The sequence below is a fragment of the Camellia sinensis genome, chromosome 11 (assembly GCF_055761805.1).
Source record: "Camellia sinensis isolate YWXY chromosome 11, ASM5576180v1, whole genome shotgun sequence".
Classification (NCBI taxonomy): domain Eukaryota; kingdom Viridiplantae; phylum Streptophyta; class Magnoliopsida; order Ericales; family Theaceae; genus Camellia; species Camellia sinensis.
Genome location: NC_138971.1, coordinates 13,426,125 through 13,443,704, shown reverse-complemented (window position 1 = coordinate 13,443,704; position 17,580 = coordinate 13,426,125). Strand labels below are relative to the sequence as shown.

Here is a 17,580-nt window from a genome sequence, read left to right as displayed (position 1 = left end):
AAGGTTAACTACCGGTCAAATATATGGATTGGTGAAACTATTAAAGGATACAAAATTTACAAGTGGTCAATTGAAGTGCCTTAGAAAAACACCGTTTTGGCCCTTATTTGATTGCTTGATCAGTAATGAAGTCGACCTCAACCACTGCATGAAATACGATGATGTCATTGTACGTATAGTGCAGACATTCAAGCCATCTAGTGGGAGGTTTTACATCGGGGATAAAAGCATCCAGATTTTTAGAAGTGATGTATCACTGATTTTTGAGGTGGACTACGGCACCAAGTCGATGGACCTCTCTTATGGTGCAAAACCAACGGCCAGCATCATACACCGAATGTGCAAGGATGTTAGTCGCTTAAGTGCTGCCAAAATACGAGAAATTCTGAGCGAAGCATTAAAGGGCACAAAGAAACAAGACAATGAGGAGGTCACAAAATTAGTTTGCATGTATGCATGCGTCAAGCTATTCTTCTCTACGTTCGGAAAAACAATAAGATGGGCTTTTTACTCATACATAGACCCATTAGACAACATGATCGAGTATGACTAGGCTGAGAGCATCTGGGCAACGTTGATGGGTTCAGTGGGCCAAAACTGTGGAAAACCATGATGAGTCACTGAATGTGTGATGTTGTTAATGGTAAAACTCATAAAACTTATTCTATGTTTAATATGAACATTTACGGGGTCTGCCTACTCTGATGTGAATGTTCACATTGCTGGTCAATGGTGTGGAAGTTGACATCAGTGATGTAAACATTCACATTACTGTTCAGTAATGTACAAACACACATTAGTAGACACTAGTGTAAACATTCACATCAGTGTAGATTGATGAATGTTTACACCAAAACAAATGTGGAACATTCACATTACTGGGCAATGGTGTGGAAGTTGACATCAGTGATGTAAACATTCACATTACTGTTTAGTAATGTACAAACACACATTAGTAGACACTGGTGTAAACATTCACATCAATGTAGATTGATATGATGGTAGCACCAAAACAAATTTGGAACATTCACATTACTGATGTGAACATTTACATTACTAGGCAATGGTGTGGAAGTTGACATCAATAATGTAAACATTCACATTACTGTTCAGTAATGTATAAACACACATTATTAGCCACTGGTGTAAACATTCATATCAGTGCTAATTGATGTAAACATTCACATTACTGGCCACTAGTGTAAACATTCTCATCAGTGTTAATTGATGTGAACATTCACATTAAAGGCCACTGATGTAAACATTCACATCAGTGTTATTTGATGTCAACATTCACATTATTGATATTTGTTATTTGTTTCAGTACTGGTTGTGTGAGTATACAACAATCTTACAACCCCGCAACCCCAATGCCATTCCGCGATGTGTGAAGTGGGACCTCACAGCCTTACATACCAACATGAAGTCCATATCTTTGGCTAAGCTTGGTTTAAATGAGGTAGAACTACAACAAAAAATATTATGCCCATTCACATAGTGAGACAGGGAACTATCTAACTAACATAATGTCTCCAACTGCAGGTATATGGCGGCGAGCTAATGGCATCCCCAACTGAAGCGAAGATGTATCATCATACAAAATTGAATGTGGAGCCCAAACCTGAGGTTTTATCGAGTGCACCAGCAAAGCAAGATGAAAGCAATGATGATGAAAGCAAAGATAGTCAACGCAATGACAACAACAATGGATTTTCTGGCGATGCAATGGACCTAAATGATGTTGGACATGACATCAACCCCAGCTTTAACACCCCCAATGCTGAGAGACGTATCATCATAGCACAACCAAGTGCGCCAGACATTGTGGATGTACTTATAAAAGAAAACCAAAAAGCTTGGAGTCTCGTACGACAATGGGAAGCGAAATACAAACAGTTGGAAGAATCTTGGGAGTTGAGGACAAGGGTGATTACTGCCCTTGAAGCCAAACTATTTGACCAATCGGGCCCATCCAATATGGACATGAATATCAAGAATTGTATGGAGTGGAAAGATACAAAAATTTAGCGGTTGACAAAGTTGGTCATCAACTTGGAATGTGAAAAAACAATTCTTCAAGACCTTTTTGACGATCAGTCCGTTCACATTATCACTCAAGTTGAAGCACAAAAGGCTCATGACAGTCTTAAGAAGCATCCCACTGCAGCATTGGAACACATTATCAGCCCACCATCGAGGGTAAAGCACATCAAACAGAAGGTAAGGAAAGAGCACCGGTTGGATGAGTTTGAATATCCCAACTTGCCTGGTCAAAAGAAAAGGAAAGAGGGAGCTGCAGAGCAATCCCATGCAGTCCAAATTGCACAAGATTTAGACAAGCATCCACAAAAAAAGCACCCAACAAAGTACAAGAAGTTAATCTTGAACAACAAACTGAAGGTTTGGGCCAACATGAGCAAACTCAACAAGCAAAAGGTCTAAAATTTGCACAAGAAAGGCGGTGATGAATAAGTGATCTTACATATCCCTAACTGATTTTTTTTTTTTTGGCTCATGTTAAGTTCACATACATACTTACTAGATTAGATCATTTCATAAATGTGCAATGTTGACATTAACGTTTTCTGTAATCACAATGCACAGGTTGCTAGTGTGGCGAGGGGACTCAAAGACTAAAGATGTGTATTTTGATGACATCATACACATCATCAAGGAAGAATCAATAACCAACAACGTATGTCAATCGTAAATGTGTACAAAACACACACACACACACACACACACACACACACACACTGTAAAGACACTGCAAATAATGTACTGCCACGCTTTTGTTTCTGCAGGTGATAGATGCATATGGTGAAATTCTACTTGAACTACAAGGGCTAGTCAACCCAAGTTTGGAGGATTCAGCATTCATCTTTACAAGCACATGTTTGGTAACCACTAGACTTTTGGTTTGTTTATGTTTCATGTTGATGAGAATGTTCACATGAACAGTATTTGATTTGCATGTTCAATAGATGTCAATGTTCATCTCAGCATTATATGACAGGTGTGAACTTTCACATTTGTAATACATTGCATGACTGTTTTACAAATTAATAGATGTAAACATTCATATCATTCACATCACTCACCATTAGCTGATGTGAACATTCACATCATTCACATCACTAATTATTAACATATGTGAACATTCACATCACTAATCATTAACATATGTGAACATTCACATCATTCACATCACTCATCATTAGCAGATGTGAACATTCACATCACTCATCATTAACAAATGTGAACATTCACATCACTAATCATTAACATATGTGAACATTCACATCACTCACATTAACGAATATGAACATTCACATCATTCACATTACTCACCATTAGCAGATGTGAACATTCAAATCATTCACATCAAACATTGATTTAAATACTTGGTACATTATTGTATGCCCTTTGTGTGCAGAAAATCATGCAAGAGTACCCCCCCACAAGAGAAATAAATTGATTGATGTACATATCAAGGAGTATCAAGGCCAGAGATTCTTAACCTTTCCAATACACGATAACTTCCATTGGACGATTGTTGTGTACGACGTGAAAGACAATGTATGGAGGCATTATAACTCGCTACGCCCAAGACCCAGTATACATGACCCATTTATTGACAAAGCACAAATAGTAGTAAGTGGCTGACACATATAATACTTATCATGATGTGTAATATTTGAACTTGGACCTATGCACTATGTTGGTTGGTGCCTAATTTGAAATTTCATTGTTGGCAGAGGGACTACATCGAGGCTTTGGTGTGCAACATCGGACCATCATCACCATTATGGACGAAATTATCAAGCCAAAATACTTCGCAACCAATCATATCAGTAGATATATGTCCTCAACAAGCATCAGATTCGTAAGCCTAAAATCAATTTGTACACATGTTCCACAGCCATTACCTACCTAAATTTCAAAATCTAACAAGAAGTTTGCATTTTTAGGGTGGATTGCGGGCCTACAGTTTGTTACATCATGAGGGCGCATGTATACCGTGAAGAAATTGTTGCCAGCCTAGATCGCTTTGAATGGTGTCAAATAAGAGACTTATTAGTACACCTTTTTCTAAATCACAGAAAGACAGTGCAATGCGAAAACCTATAGGTGGGGGGTGTCCACCTATCACTATTACCCAAATCTGTTATCCACATTTAAGACAATTTAGTGTCAATAGATTTTACATATTGCATCAGACTAGCTTACTTGTAAATCAAGTCTATATCACTGCTTGTACAGATATTTTTCAGTCAATATATGTATATGTATTTTGAGGCCTATTTTGTGTTGGTCATGCACATTGAGATTGTATTTTCTTTTCTTTTTTTTTGACACATGACATGATGTGAATTTTCACATCACAGAATGATCATACACTTTCTTATGTTTTAAAGCCATATTACATAGATGTGAATATTGCTTAAAGTGTTAATGTAACACAATATGACATGTGTGAATATGATATTTCTTAGCACAAGCCAATATTCACATCTAATAATTTGATGATGTAAATATTCACATCATAACTTCTGATTATTTGAATGGCAGCAACGATGTCATGAAAATCCACATCTTATGAGTTGATGATGTGAATGGTTACATTGATGTAAACGTTTATGTCATCTACTTTGAAGCTATTAACGGTAACAAGAATGCGAATATTCACACCACAGAAATGTTTAAAAGTTCAACCCATGTGCAATTATTCACATAATGTGATTATATTATACAAGTCTGAATGTTAACATCATGTATTCATCCAAAACACAACAACATAAATGTCAAATTGGTACCTTAAAAAAAATTAAAAATAAAACACAGATCAAATACTAATGCATTATTATGTTTGCCAACGCAACGTAATCTTATTGCAACATAATGTTTGCCAACACAACACAATCTTTTTTCAAAAAATGAATATAAGAATCCAATGTAAAACACAATGTTGAATAATGAAAAATGTACATTCTATATCGGTGCCTTGCATGATTTCCAATTATGGCTCCCCAACTTATCACATCTCCCGCACCTTATTTGCTTCAGTTTCTCACCCCTTGATGGGATCCTATTCTTTTTCAACCTTTCGGGTGGTCTTTTCACAGTTGGCGGGTATATAGTGAAGTCCGTGGGATCAAAAGACGGCTTTTCCACTGATGGTATAGGGAATATGGCACCTGAATAGGCTGCACGATATTTCTCTACATGAAAGTAATGTTCCACACAATCATTGAGATTGTAGCGGCTCTTCTGAATAGCAATAACAGCATGGTCACATGGGAATCTGTTGATTTGCCATTTGAAACAAGAACATGTACGCCTCGCAACATTAACTATAACAGATGGTATCGAATGAACTTTAAACACATCCTCATTGGCTTTGCTAACTTGCCAAGACCTGCTGTCATTGAACGAATCCATAAGCCTTGTTTCGAATGTAGGACAAATAAGCTAATTCCATTTGTTTGCTTGGTCACGCCGTGCAAACATTTGCCGCATCAACTGAGTACGAATTATGTCCACCATTTGAGTGATAGGAAGATTATGTGTTTCTTTAATCCAGTTATTAAATGACTCCGCTACATTAGATGTCATCTCCCCATAACGCATGTGTAACACGCGCCCGCGTGGGGGGCCCTCGCTACAGTTCGGACTCGATTTGTGTCGCGGTTCTTAATCTGAACCAAAGAGTTCAAATCCGGCAAATCGTTTTGAGAAACAGATTTTTGGAAAAGAAGTGCCAAACATGGACTGCTTTGCCAGATACAGAGTCGCCACCTAAATATTTTAAAATGGGAGAATTTAGGAAACCCCGACTCGGTGCCAAAGGCCACGTGTTTGTCATCACCAAAGTTGCCTCAGCTCGGGAACTTGGGTACGATCGGGGAAGGTCAGCTATGAGCACCCCCTCTCGCCCGATCCGAAGATCGGCCTCTACTAACCGTGATATCCGTTTTTAAAAACGTTATGTGTTCTTATTCCGGTTATTAGCCTAGAATTACTATGTTATGCGCACAGCAAACAAGTATAGACTAGATTGCCTAATTTGGAAATAAGCATTGCATATCGTTTGTTTTGAAAAACACTTTGGAATTTGCTACTCACAAGTAGGCTAAAATACGGATTTCAACGAGCTATTCCAACTCAGGCAACCCAACCTTCACCCACAGGCATTCAAACAGTTTATCACATAAACATCTAGCCACATGGTAAGCATGCTGTCATGATAGCATTCACACGCATGCGGTATGCTAAAGCATAAAATACTTACATCGTACTCCGTGCCAAAACAATAAACTAGTTAGCAATCAATGCATGATCCAAGTCCATGTTTTAATGTTTAATGCAACGCATACGGAATGTCACTAGAGTAGGCTCGGCTAACCTAAACATGGCATGTGAAAATGCACAAGTAGCATGTATTCAAGTTAGATTTGAAATACTAATGCAGTTAGCATGATGCGCCGAGCCCGGTGCATGCAATACTGATGAATGATGCACGCATGCATAGCATAAGGTATGCTAAATTAAACATGACCTATTACTAACCATCAAAGCGGGTAAGTAAAAGGGAGAAAGAAGTGGGGGTTGAAAGACATGCACACTCACCTACACTTATTACAAATTCGCCCTCGCTCGGAGGGACCAAATAAATATTACAGATAATTAACCTACAAGCTAATTAATTATTACAAATCACCTAATTAATTAAGCAAATTAACCAATCTATGGAAAGCAGATAAACCACCTCGGGAAGAAGGTTCGATGCGTGCGTGCTCGGTCCTGCTCGGAAGTGCACTGCCATGCGCAAGCTGCCTCTGTTTTCCCTGCTATACTCCTCTGAAGGCTGCCAAAGGCTCAGAATTGTTTCTCTGGATACTGAGAGACACCACCGGCTGAGTAGAATGGCCACAGGCAGTGGTATGTGATCACCGGCTGTGAATGCATCCATCGGCCATCAATGGGTTGCCGGTCGGTACTCCATGAAGTCGATCGGCAGAAAGTGCCTGCAGAACCTGTTTGACAGCAGCAGAGGACAGGACTTTGCATGGCAATGCAATTCAAGCCATATATGCACCAATCATGTCCCTTATCATGTTAGTGACTCAAAAGGACATGCTCCTTGGTTCTCGGACCATCAATCACGCATTTTCATGCGTGATGGCCCAAGGGACCAAGTGTGGACATTTTGATGTTAAGTGTAATGCAAACCATCAAACCAAAGGGGAGGGGGGACTTAACCTCTATCATGGGTAGTCAAGAGGCCAAGCATGCATGCCAATGCAATGCAACCTAAGCATGTTAACTAGGTATGCAATACGGCAATGCAAATGAGCATGCAAGAAATGCAAGGCATAGAGGAATACAACTAACAAGTGTGCAAGGCTAATGTAGGCATTCAAGCATGTAAGCCAACATGTGACTTCATTCAATCATGTGATTTCAAACCTACAACAACTCACCAATATGCTACAACATACAAGGAGAACATGCAACAAACAAAGGGATGGACTTAAACTAAATTAGGCAACTCTAACTAGGCCTTAAACAGTGGCCAAAAACTTAAGAAATGGGACCAAACACACTTACACACATGCACATGCTAATGGGCCTATACTTAAGCAAACAAAGGCGACTTTCAAACACATTTAAAAGGGAATAATCATGGGCATATGACATGCATTATAAGCCTTGAAAATCATGTTATAAGAGGTGCCAAACCAACTTAAACAAGACAAACATTAGCATGCAAACAAAGCCAAAATCCAAGACAAGCCAAGAGGCTTAAACCAAGACTAAGTCAACCAAGCCTCGCAAGGCTAAGAGGATTTAAAATAGGTCTAATGCGAACCTAAATAACACCCAAGGGACACCTAGATGGCATCTAATGGCTCAAATTCAAAAGCATGCACAATGACCAAAACATGGAGCATGCAAGACAAGCTTTCAAAGCTTCAAAGAGGCATCCAAGACAAGCATACAAACATGTTAAAGGGACAGAAATAACATGGCAAATGGTCCCAACCCACTAAATTAAGGCAAGGATGCATGCTATACATTCACACACTTAAGGCCAACAAACCAAAAATGCAAAGGGGCTATACTAAGCATGCCAAGGTCGACCCAAACAACCTAGGACAGACCTCAAACATGGCAAAATAAGCACAAAAGCTTCACAAAGCTAAGCCTAAAACATGCTAGAACAATGGCTCACAACCTAAGGCATGTTAAGGCCTAAACATGGCATTACGAGGTAGGTATGCTAAGCATGCGTGGTGTACCAAAACCAACAAAAAACAGAGGCATGTCATGACATAATAAGCACAAAAAAAAAGCCAAGGCATGGTCAACATGAAGCTTAGCTAGGTGCTCCCTCAAGAGGCCAAAAATGGTCCATTTCATGGACAACAAGGAGAGGGGGTGGCCCTCTCCTCCCTAGGACCTCAAGGCACCATCCTGGTGAGGAGGCCCAAACACCAAGGTCCCGGAGCTCACTCAAAATAGCACAAAATGGGGCCTCTCAAGGCCTAAGAGGGGTCAAACACCTCCAAACCACAAAACACTCTAAACAAACTATTTAGAGGGCCTAAAAATAGAACTTTTTATATTATATACTAAGCTCAAAAATAGTTCTAAGATAGGCAAAAGTAGTGTGCAAAAATGGGGTAAAAAGGGACAAACTTCTTACCCTTGAAGACCCTCTTCACAAATGAAGCTCCAGCAGTTCCTTAAGCTCCAAACCAGCTCCAAAACTTTGAAAAGAATCACTTAGAACCTCAATAGCCAAGAGAAGGTGTAATGGTAGGTGTTTGTGTGCAATACTAAGAACAAATGCACCTAGAACACTCAAGAGAGAAAAAGAGAGATAGAATAGCTACAACTATACTAACCCTAGAACCAGAGCTCTCCTCTGTATTTTTTGTCTCTAAAATGTCTAACCCTAAAGCCAAGAGGGGAGGGCTCCTCTTATAGAGGATCCAATCTTGTAAAGCTTACAAGGTAAGCTAACAAGAAGTCCATCCCTCCATACACGTGTATGGAGGGGAACAAAATGCCATACAGCTGTATTAAAATATCTGCAAAAGCAGATGAACAGTAGTCGGCTGCTCAAAAATGCCATTTTGACAAAATTGACTGCCGACCGGCAACAAAGAATGCCGACCGGCAATATACATTGCCGATGGCAATAAAACACCAGCCGGTGGCCTCTGGCCATGGCCGGTGATGTGTGGGGACGCCTCACAAGGTATTCCCTACCCCTCCAAGGCAAAACACAAGTGTTTGGTGTAAAACCAGACACTAAACAGTCGAGTTCGGAGATCCTGAGGCAAGACGCGTAGCCAAGACCTCCGGGAACTCCAAACGAACACAAACATGGATGATCACCGGGTGTTCAAACGGTGACGTCCAAGTCTTGAGGACGGTAAAAAATGGGGTGTCTACAGATGCCCCTGCATAATATCACAAACATTGTACAATACGGAATTTAACAGGTCTAAACATTCACGTTAACAGATGTGAACATTAACATCATTCGCAGTGAACATTATATGTTTATTATGTTGTCAACTTAAATGATAGACAGATGTGAATGTTAACAACAACAAAATATGACAGGTGTCAACTTTCAAATCTGTAATACATTGCATGACTGTTTGACAAATTAACAGATGAAAACATTCACATCATTGACATCAGTTATTATTAGCATATGTGAGCATTCACATCATTTACATTGAACATGAAACACAATTGAAAGATTGTTACCATTCTAAACTGAAAATTCACATCGCTACCATTCTAAACTTGACAAATGGAACACTTTAGGAAACTATTATTACCTGAAGTATGAATTTGCCCAGTGCTCAGGTGCCAAGTCCTTGAAAAAATTATGTGCTCGTTGTTTACCCTCCTCTTTTAATTTTGCAAGCTTTTCATGGAACCCTACCACAGTTGGCTCATAAGCACAGTCATCCAAACTACTTACTAGGTGATCCCTGTATCCATTATCAATTCCTTTCGTCCGGTCTCTTAAATTGCTCTTCAAGTATTGTAAGCAATAACCGTGATGAGCCGATGGGAACACCTTTGGCATAGCTTCTAACAGACTAAGATTACGATCCGAAATAAAAGTAATCTGACACTTACCATCAACAACCTTCCCAAGTTCATGCAAGAACCACGACCAATTGGTCGGGGTCTCTGAATCAACAATCGCAAATACAACAGGAAACAGACCTACAACACAACACCAATACACAACTGTTCATAATATTCCAAAGTGAATAGAAAACAATATAAACGAAACAAGTCATGCGACTGTTTATATCTACATTGCCCTATTACTATTGTTATTTTTGGATTCAGGTTCATAAACATCAATGATGTGAACGTTCACATTAACGACCATTAATAATTCATTGTTGATTGTTGAGTCATTGATAATGTGAACATTCACAGTACTGTTCATTAATGGATTAACTGACATTAGTATATACTGATGTGAACATACACTGATATACACTGATGTGAACATTCACATCAGTGTATAATAATGTGAATGTTCACATTACTGTCATTAGCAGACACAGATGTGAACATTCACATCAGTGCATACTAATGTCAATGTTCACATTACTTATAATTTCTCAATCATGCATTTGTCCAGACTATGTTGCTCAATGTGAATATTGACATGAATAGACAGCTAAAACAGATACTAACCATTGTTTCCGTCTTTCGCCGTTGCTGCAAGTAGCTGACCTTTGTATTTTCCGTTGAGGAATATTCCATCCAGGAATAATAAAGGCCGACAAGAATTGAACCCAAAAATACACGCAGCGAATGACACAAAGAAACGACAAAACTGTTGACTACTTGCATCATAGTCAATATTGACAAAACTCCCTGGATTGTATCGCATCACAGCATCCGAATACCACCGCAGCTGGTCAAACGATAATGAGTGATCTTCATGAATACCAGCCTTTGCTTTCTCCACACCCAACCATACAACATGGTAACTCACATCTAGCCCATAATCCCTCTTCAAAATAGTCACCACCTCACACGGTTGAGTCAATGGCTTGTCCCTCACAATTTCAGATATGGTACTCGACACTAAATCCGAACTAACTCGCGGATTCTTCGATGTTCGAACATCCGTACCACAACTATGCACATCACTAAACCTCTTGATGTAGAAAAAATCATTTGCTCGTTGTGCTCTACAATGTATAGCCCACGAGCAGCCTCTCTCCTCACGCATCGCACACACAGCAGTAACTCTTGTTGTCTCGTTCTTGACGTACGTAAACTGAAACCCACATTGGATGACATACTTACATAAAACATCACGAAATTCTTGTGCACCTCTAACAAACCGTTGTCCCACATGCGTAATACCATTTGTCCAAGGGGCTGACAACAACACCTTCTCCTTATGGTGGCAAAATCTCCGTAGTGCATCAATTTCTTCCTCAACCCCCACACGCAGCAATCCCGAGCTACTTGACTGATCAATATCACTTTTCAACTCAACAACAACTTCTACATGTTGTACCCCCATTGATTTAGCAAGCAGTAACATGTTATGAAATTCTTCATCACTGTCCAAATCACACCTATTCATCCCAGGTAACCGATAGAATAATGAAATAGAACCAGCAGATAACTCCTCCCATGTTTCACACAAACAGTCCACCAAACGCGAATAACACAATGCGCGAGCAACATTTATTACAGTTGTACTGCAACCATATGTACACACCAACATCATAAAGGTATCCATATCTTGTAAAAACACACCAATACAACAATCAATAGTAATCCAAACCGATATGAAAATTCACATTGTGCAAAAATTAGATGACTACGTGTACAGTTCAAGTGTTAAATCCATAATTCACATTAACAAGATGTGAATATTCACATTGATACATATACTCTGAATTATATCACCTACACAAAGCCTCATTAAGCAAACATCAAAATAAAGTAAGAACATCCACATTCTTCACATAATATTAACACGATGTAAACATTTACATTGACACATATACTCTTAATTATATCACTCACACAGAGCCTCATTAAGCAAATATCAAAGTAAAATGCAAACATCCACATTCTTCACATAATATTAACACGATGTAAACATTCACATTGTTCCATATACTCTGAATTGTAGAAGATCCACATTCATCACTAATCTGATGATCTCCCCTCCACAGGACCACGATGTAAACATTCACATTGATCCATATACTCTGAATTATATCACTCACACAGAGCCTCATTAAGCAAACATCAAAGTAAAATGAGAACATCCACATTCTCCATATAATATTAACAAGATGTAAACATTCATATTGATACATATACTTTGAATTATATCACCCACATAGAGCCTCATTATGGATACATCAAAGTAAAATGAGAACTACACATTCGTCACATAATCTGAATGACCTCCCCTCCACAAGACCACGTATGATGTATATAATTGAAAAAACAGAGCATCTGATCCATATCAATCAAAAAACAGAGCATCTGATCTATCATACAAATCAAAACATAAAGTGAACATGTATTCATAACCAAAATGATACTAACCTTAATCATGCAATCCTACAATCGTTCAGAAACTCGAAAACAACTGCTTTGAAGTAGTTATATTCCAGAAAATGTGAGAACCGAAGACCTTCAAATTCGTCGTCTTCACTTGAAAATCACCAAACCATACTACAACAGCAACAATGAAACCCTAGCACATCAAAGCCTCAAAACGAGTATGCAAGATAGAAACGTATCCATTTGAATTAGAATGATGATGAAAAGTGTAAACATAGAAATTGCCAAAACTGAATCCACGAAAGCACAGGGAATGTGTTATGTATTAACACATATATATATATATATATATATATATAAAATGGTATAATAGTCTAGGTAAAAATATAAAATTAGAAAAATGGACTTTATGGAATAAAAAGAAAAGTATATGGGACTAATCTGGTTATAATATTCCTTTGTGGACTTAATGGGTTATAAGAACTCTAAGATGGATTTATCAATAAAAATCCCTTGCAAAATCAATTCTGAAAACAATAACAGTTATAGGGCAATGCAAATGTTTACAAGGGTGATCACATTATGTTATAATTGGCTAAAAATCAAAGGGTGGAACCAACAGCACCAAACAATACCCAACAATACAAACAAGTCTGACATTGATGTCACAATGTGAATATTCACAACATATTCCATCACATTGTTGAGTAAAGATTGGGGGTTCTATGGATATCAACAATCAACAATCAACAATCAACAATCAACAGTGACAGTAATGTGAACATTCACATCATTATACACTGATGTAAATGTTCACATCAGTGTTTACTAATGTAAGTTTATCTAGTATTGTAATGTGAATGTTCACATCATCTATGTTTGCAAAATCAATTCCGAAAATAACAACAGTTATAGGGCAATGTAAATGTTTACATGGGTGATCACATTATGTTATAATTGGCTAAAAATCAAAGGGTGGAACCAACAGCGCCAAACAACAATCAACAACACAAACAAGTCTGACATTGATGTCACAATGTGAATATTTGCATCATATTCCATCACATTGTTGAGTGAAAATTGGGGGTTCTATGGACATCAACAACCAACAATATCAACAGTGACAGTAATGTAAACATTCACATCATTATACACTAATGCGAATGTTCACATCAATGTCTACTAATGTAAGTTTATCCAGTAATGAACAGTATTGTGAATGTTCACATCATCTATGTTTACAAATTCAATTCCGAAAACATCTATGTTTACAAATTCAATTCTGAAAACAACAACAGTTATAGGGGCAATGTAAATGTATACATCGGTGATCACATTATGATTGAAAAGCAGAAGGTGGAATGGTATTGCTTACTTTTGTTCCTCATGGTGGGTGGGTATGGACCACACTCAGTGGATGAAATAAACTCAATCCAACGACAGGAATTTTCGAACGACGAAGCACCCTCCTTTCAATGTGAACCTTCGCAACGGTGAGATGAACAGGAATCTGGGGTCGACGATGGACGATGGACAACGATGACGATGGTGAGGCGATGTGAATCTAGGTTTGTGGATTGAATAGTTGGAATGGGAATGTGTTTTGCAGAATCGATTACACGCAGGAGAGGCGGAGGAGGTTTATTTCGTCCTTTTACAATTAATGGACCTAATGGAATATTCAAAAATAGTTTGGGTTTTATGGAATAAAACAGTTACAAATAGGATTTATCAAAAAAGAGCCCAAGAAAAAATGAAGCATTATAGGCTAGTCATGTGGATCAAACTTATTACTAATAAGGCTTACTCTAATTCATAATGATAAATTTATCACCATCAAAATATATTAAAAAATACAATTTAATTATTTACACTTCTTACATTATATTTCAATAAAACCTAACACAAATTAAATAAAAATAAATCAAAACTACAAATAAAAGCTAAAACATTTTAATCATTAATCACTTTGGTAAATTGTTAAAATTATTACTAGTCCCAAATGATCTTTTCACAAATACAAAACACGCACTTAAATTTTTTTTAAAAATTTCAATTTCAAAACGAGACACACACACACACATATATATATACTCAAATTTCATGAGTAAATATATCTCGTCTATTAGGACCTGCTAGTAATTATTCTTAGGAAAATAAGCGCTCTATTTGGTTTGTTTTTCAAAATTTTTTTTCCCTCTAAAAAATTAAAACTTAATTTAGTAAAAAAATGACAAAATAAAAACACTCATAATTTCCTTATATTTTAATTTTAATCTTTTGAAAGGGTAAAAATAATTTTTAAGAATTAAAATATAAATTTTATATTTATTTTCATCAAATTATTTTTTATTTTTTAAAAAAAGATTTAGAAAACACAGCCAAGAGATCTTGGGCACTTTTTGTTGTTTGTTGGCCCAACTTTGAACCCCAATGGGGTTATTTCAAGATCACAAATTCACGACCCAACAAAACCCTAACCATCGTTATAAAACCCGTGTTTTGGGGTAGAGAAGGTTTTGTACCTCTTAGCAAACCCTAGTCTTCGCAGCCGAGTCTGTAACCTACTGCAGCGATGGTAAGCCCCATCTCTCTCTCTCTCTCTGCTCGTTTTCTCTTCGTATGTTCTGTTTGGCTGCCGAGAAAACGTGGAGAAACAGAAAGAATTTTGAACTTTAAATCTACTGAGGGGAGGTTTCAACTCTTTTTAGAAAATGTTGATTTAAGTGATTGAACATTCGTAATTTTGATGATTGTTAGCATTATTATTATCGAACATTATATTGAAGCCTGCTAATTAAACAGCTTTTTAGTTACCTTGATTTAGCCTAATCATTTGGATTAGAAATTCGAATATTTTCTTTTGCTGTTTTGAGTTTTTACGGTGGAATACACTTTTAATCCATGTTATTTTAGATTCTATGAGTAATACACATTAAATTAACGGTAAATTACACTGATCTCTGTCGAGATTTGAAGAAAATATTGCAAGGTTTACAATTTTAACATAATTACATTGAGTATGCCGTGTTTGGTTGGGGATTGGAGAAATGATTTGGAAAGAGAAAAGGAAAAGATAAGTGAAATGTGAATAAAATATCCTACATCTCATTTAGTTTCACACACACCTTTCCTTTTCTCTTTTTAATCCCTTTCTAAATCCCCTAACCAAACCGAGCGATTTGAGGAGGGAATTGGAAAAGGAAAGGGAAGTATAAAGAAAAGGAGAAAGAATTGATAGGATTCGAATTATAAGCTATGTTTGGTTGTGTTCGGAATTGGAGAAAGAAATGAAATTATGACAGCAATTTTTTGTTTATTTTTTTGCTGAATTTGTTGGAGCAATCATCTTTGTTTTGAGCCAAGTTAGCAATCCTTTCTATTTTGAGGCCCATATATTTTTCCGCTCACTTTTCCCGTTTCTTTTCTCACATACATAAAGGAAATGAAGTTCTAGAAGATCCCCGCATTTCTTAATTCATTTCTCTCACTTTCTTTTCTCCTGTGTTTGCCATTATAACCAAACAAAAAGAGGATTGCATTTCCTTTACCCTTTCCATTTTTCTTATCAAATCTTCCAAAACCAAACATAGCCTCAAGGTTTTAATCCACATAATACTTGGATTCTCCTTTTCATCAATAATTCGTTAGTCATATGAATGGAAAAATGATAATGTCATATCTTTTACACTGAAACATATATTCTCTCTTGTTTATCATTGTGAATTCATACTATATCGGTTAGTTTTAGTCGATTGGTTAATTATTTAAAAATTTTCCCGATAGAAAAAGGAAACAAAATATGGATAATGGAATTCCTTAAGCCTTAGATTATTATACTAACTTGGTGGTTAATCTTATTATTTTTAATTGATATATGAGATAAGAATTATAGATTTTAATGAATGGACGTTGAAGACCTTGTTTAATACCCATAACTGATAGCATTTAATCCTGCATGTATAAAGCTGGAATTGCAGGTTTATTTTCTGTTTTTAGTCTATTGTTCTTCCAAACCAAGTGGGAGTTATTTAATGTCAATTTTGATTGTTCGATCCCTAATAGTGAAACACGATGGAACCAAAAAATTCTTATTTTTCCCACGAAATTTGAAAACAAACCCTGCACTATTTACAGGCCAAATGCCACATTCAAATATTAAATGCCAATATCTACTGTAAAACACCGTGTTATATTGATGAAGCTGTTAAAGATTGTTTTTTATGCATTATTAGTTTGATGATAATTGTATTCTATAGTGCATTGTATTTTGAAGATGTAGTTTTGGAAAACAGTGCTTGTTTGGTGGTTAATTTATTTTAGGTCAATTGGAAATGTAACATTATGATGAGTTTGACTGTTATTGTAATCTGGACGATATGTCCAAGTATTAAACTGTGAGAAATTTTTTACCAAGTCCTTAGTGTGTATGATTTATCCATAGTGTTGCTGTGAGAATATTTGTTACCAAGCTCCCTCTCATGACCCAAACTAATGTTTGTAGATTTCATGATTTATAGATTTTTCGTGGGTTGTGTAAATCTTAGCTTCATAAAGGTGGAATAAATTGTAAGTTCTCTCATATGATTGTAGTTTAATGCTCTGAAGCAACTTCAGCTGGAGTTTTTGCTTTTGTAGACCACTTAGAAAGCATTTTGGGGAGCTTAATTAGTTATGCTTTTTTCAAGCTTATGTTGGGAATCTCTGCAATCCACCAGTGGTTTTTTTTAATGAGTAGTTAAAATCATCTTATGTCACCTCTGGTTCCTGCCAATATCTTCACATTAGCATGTTGATTTTATGTCACCTCTAGTTCCTGCCAATATCTTCTCATTGGCATTTTGATTTGCTTTATGCAAGCCATGTGGTGTACTGGATGTATTCAGTGTGCAATTGAAGGTGGGTGGTTTCCCAAAATTAAAACCATCACACATTAGTTCATGTCATTTAAGATCATATTCAAATGTTGTCAAAATTTTTAGAGCC

At 37.0% G+C, this 17,580-nt stretch overlaps 1 protein-coding gene across 1 annotated transcript; it reads right to left on the bottom strand.

Annotated features, from left to right (window-relative positions):
* Nucleotides 1-4,597: 4,597 nt before the first annotated feature.
* On the bottom strand, nt 4,598-11,812 carry LOC145802159 (uncharacterized). Its single transcript, XM_082894826.1, has 5 exons — nt 11,298-11,812; nt 10,747-11,195; nt 9,931-10,260; nt 5,054-5,354; nt 4,598-4,658 (listed from the first exon to the last, which is right to left on the bottom strand). The coding sequence occupies exons 1-5, from the start codon at nt 11,810-11,812 to the stop codon at nt 4,598-4,600; spliced, it is 1,656 nt and encodes a 551-aa protein (XP_082750952.1).
* Between the last annotated feature and the right edge of the window lie 5,768 nt (nt 11,813-17,580).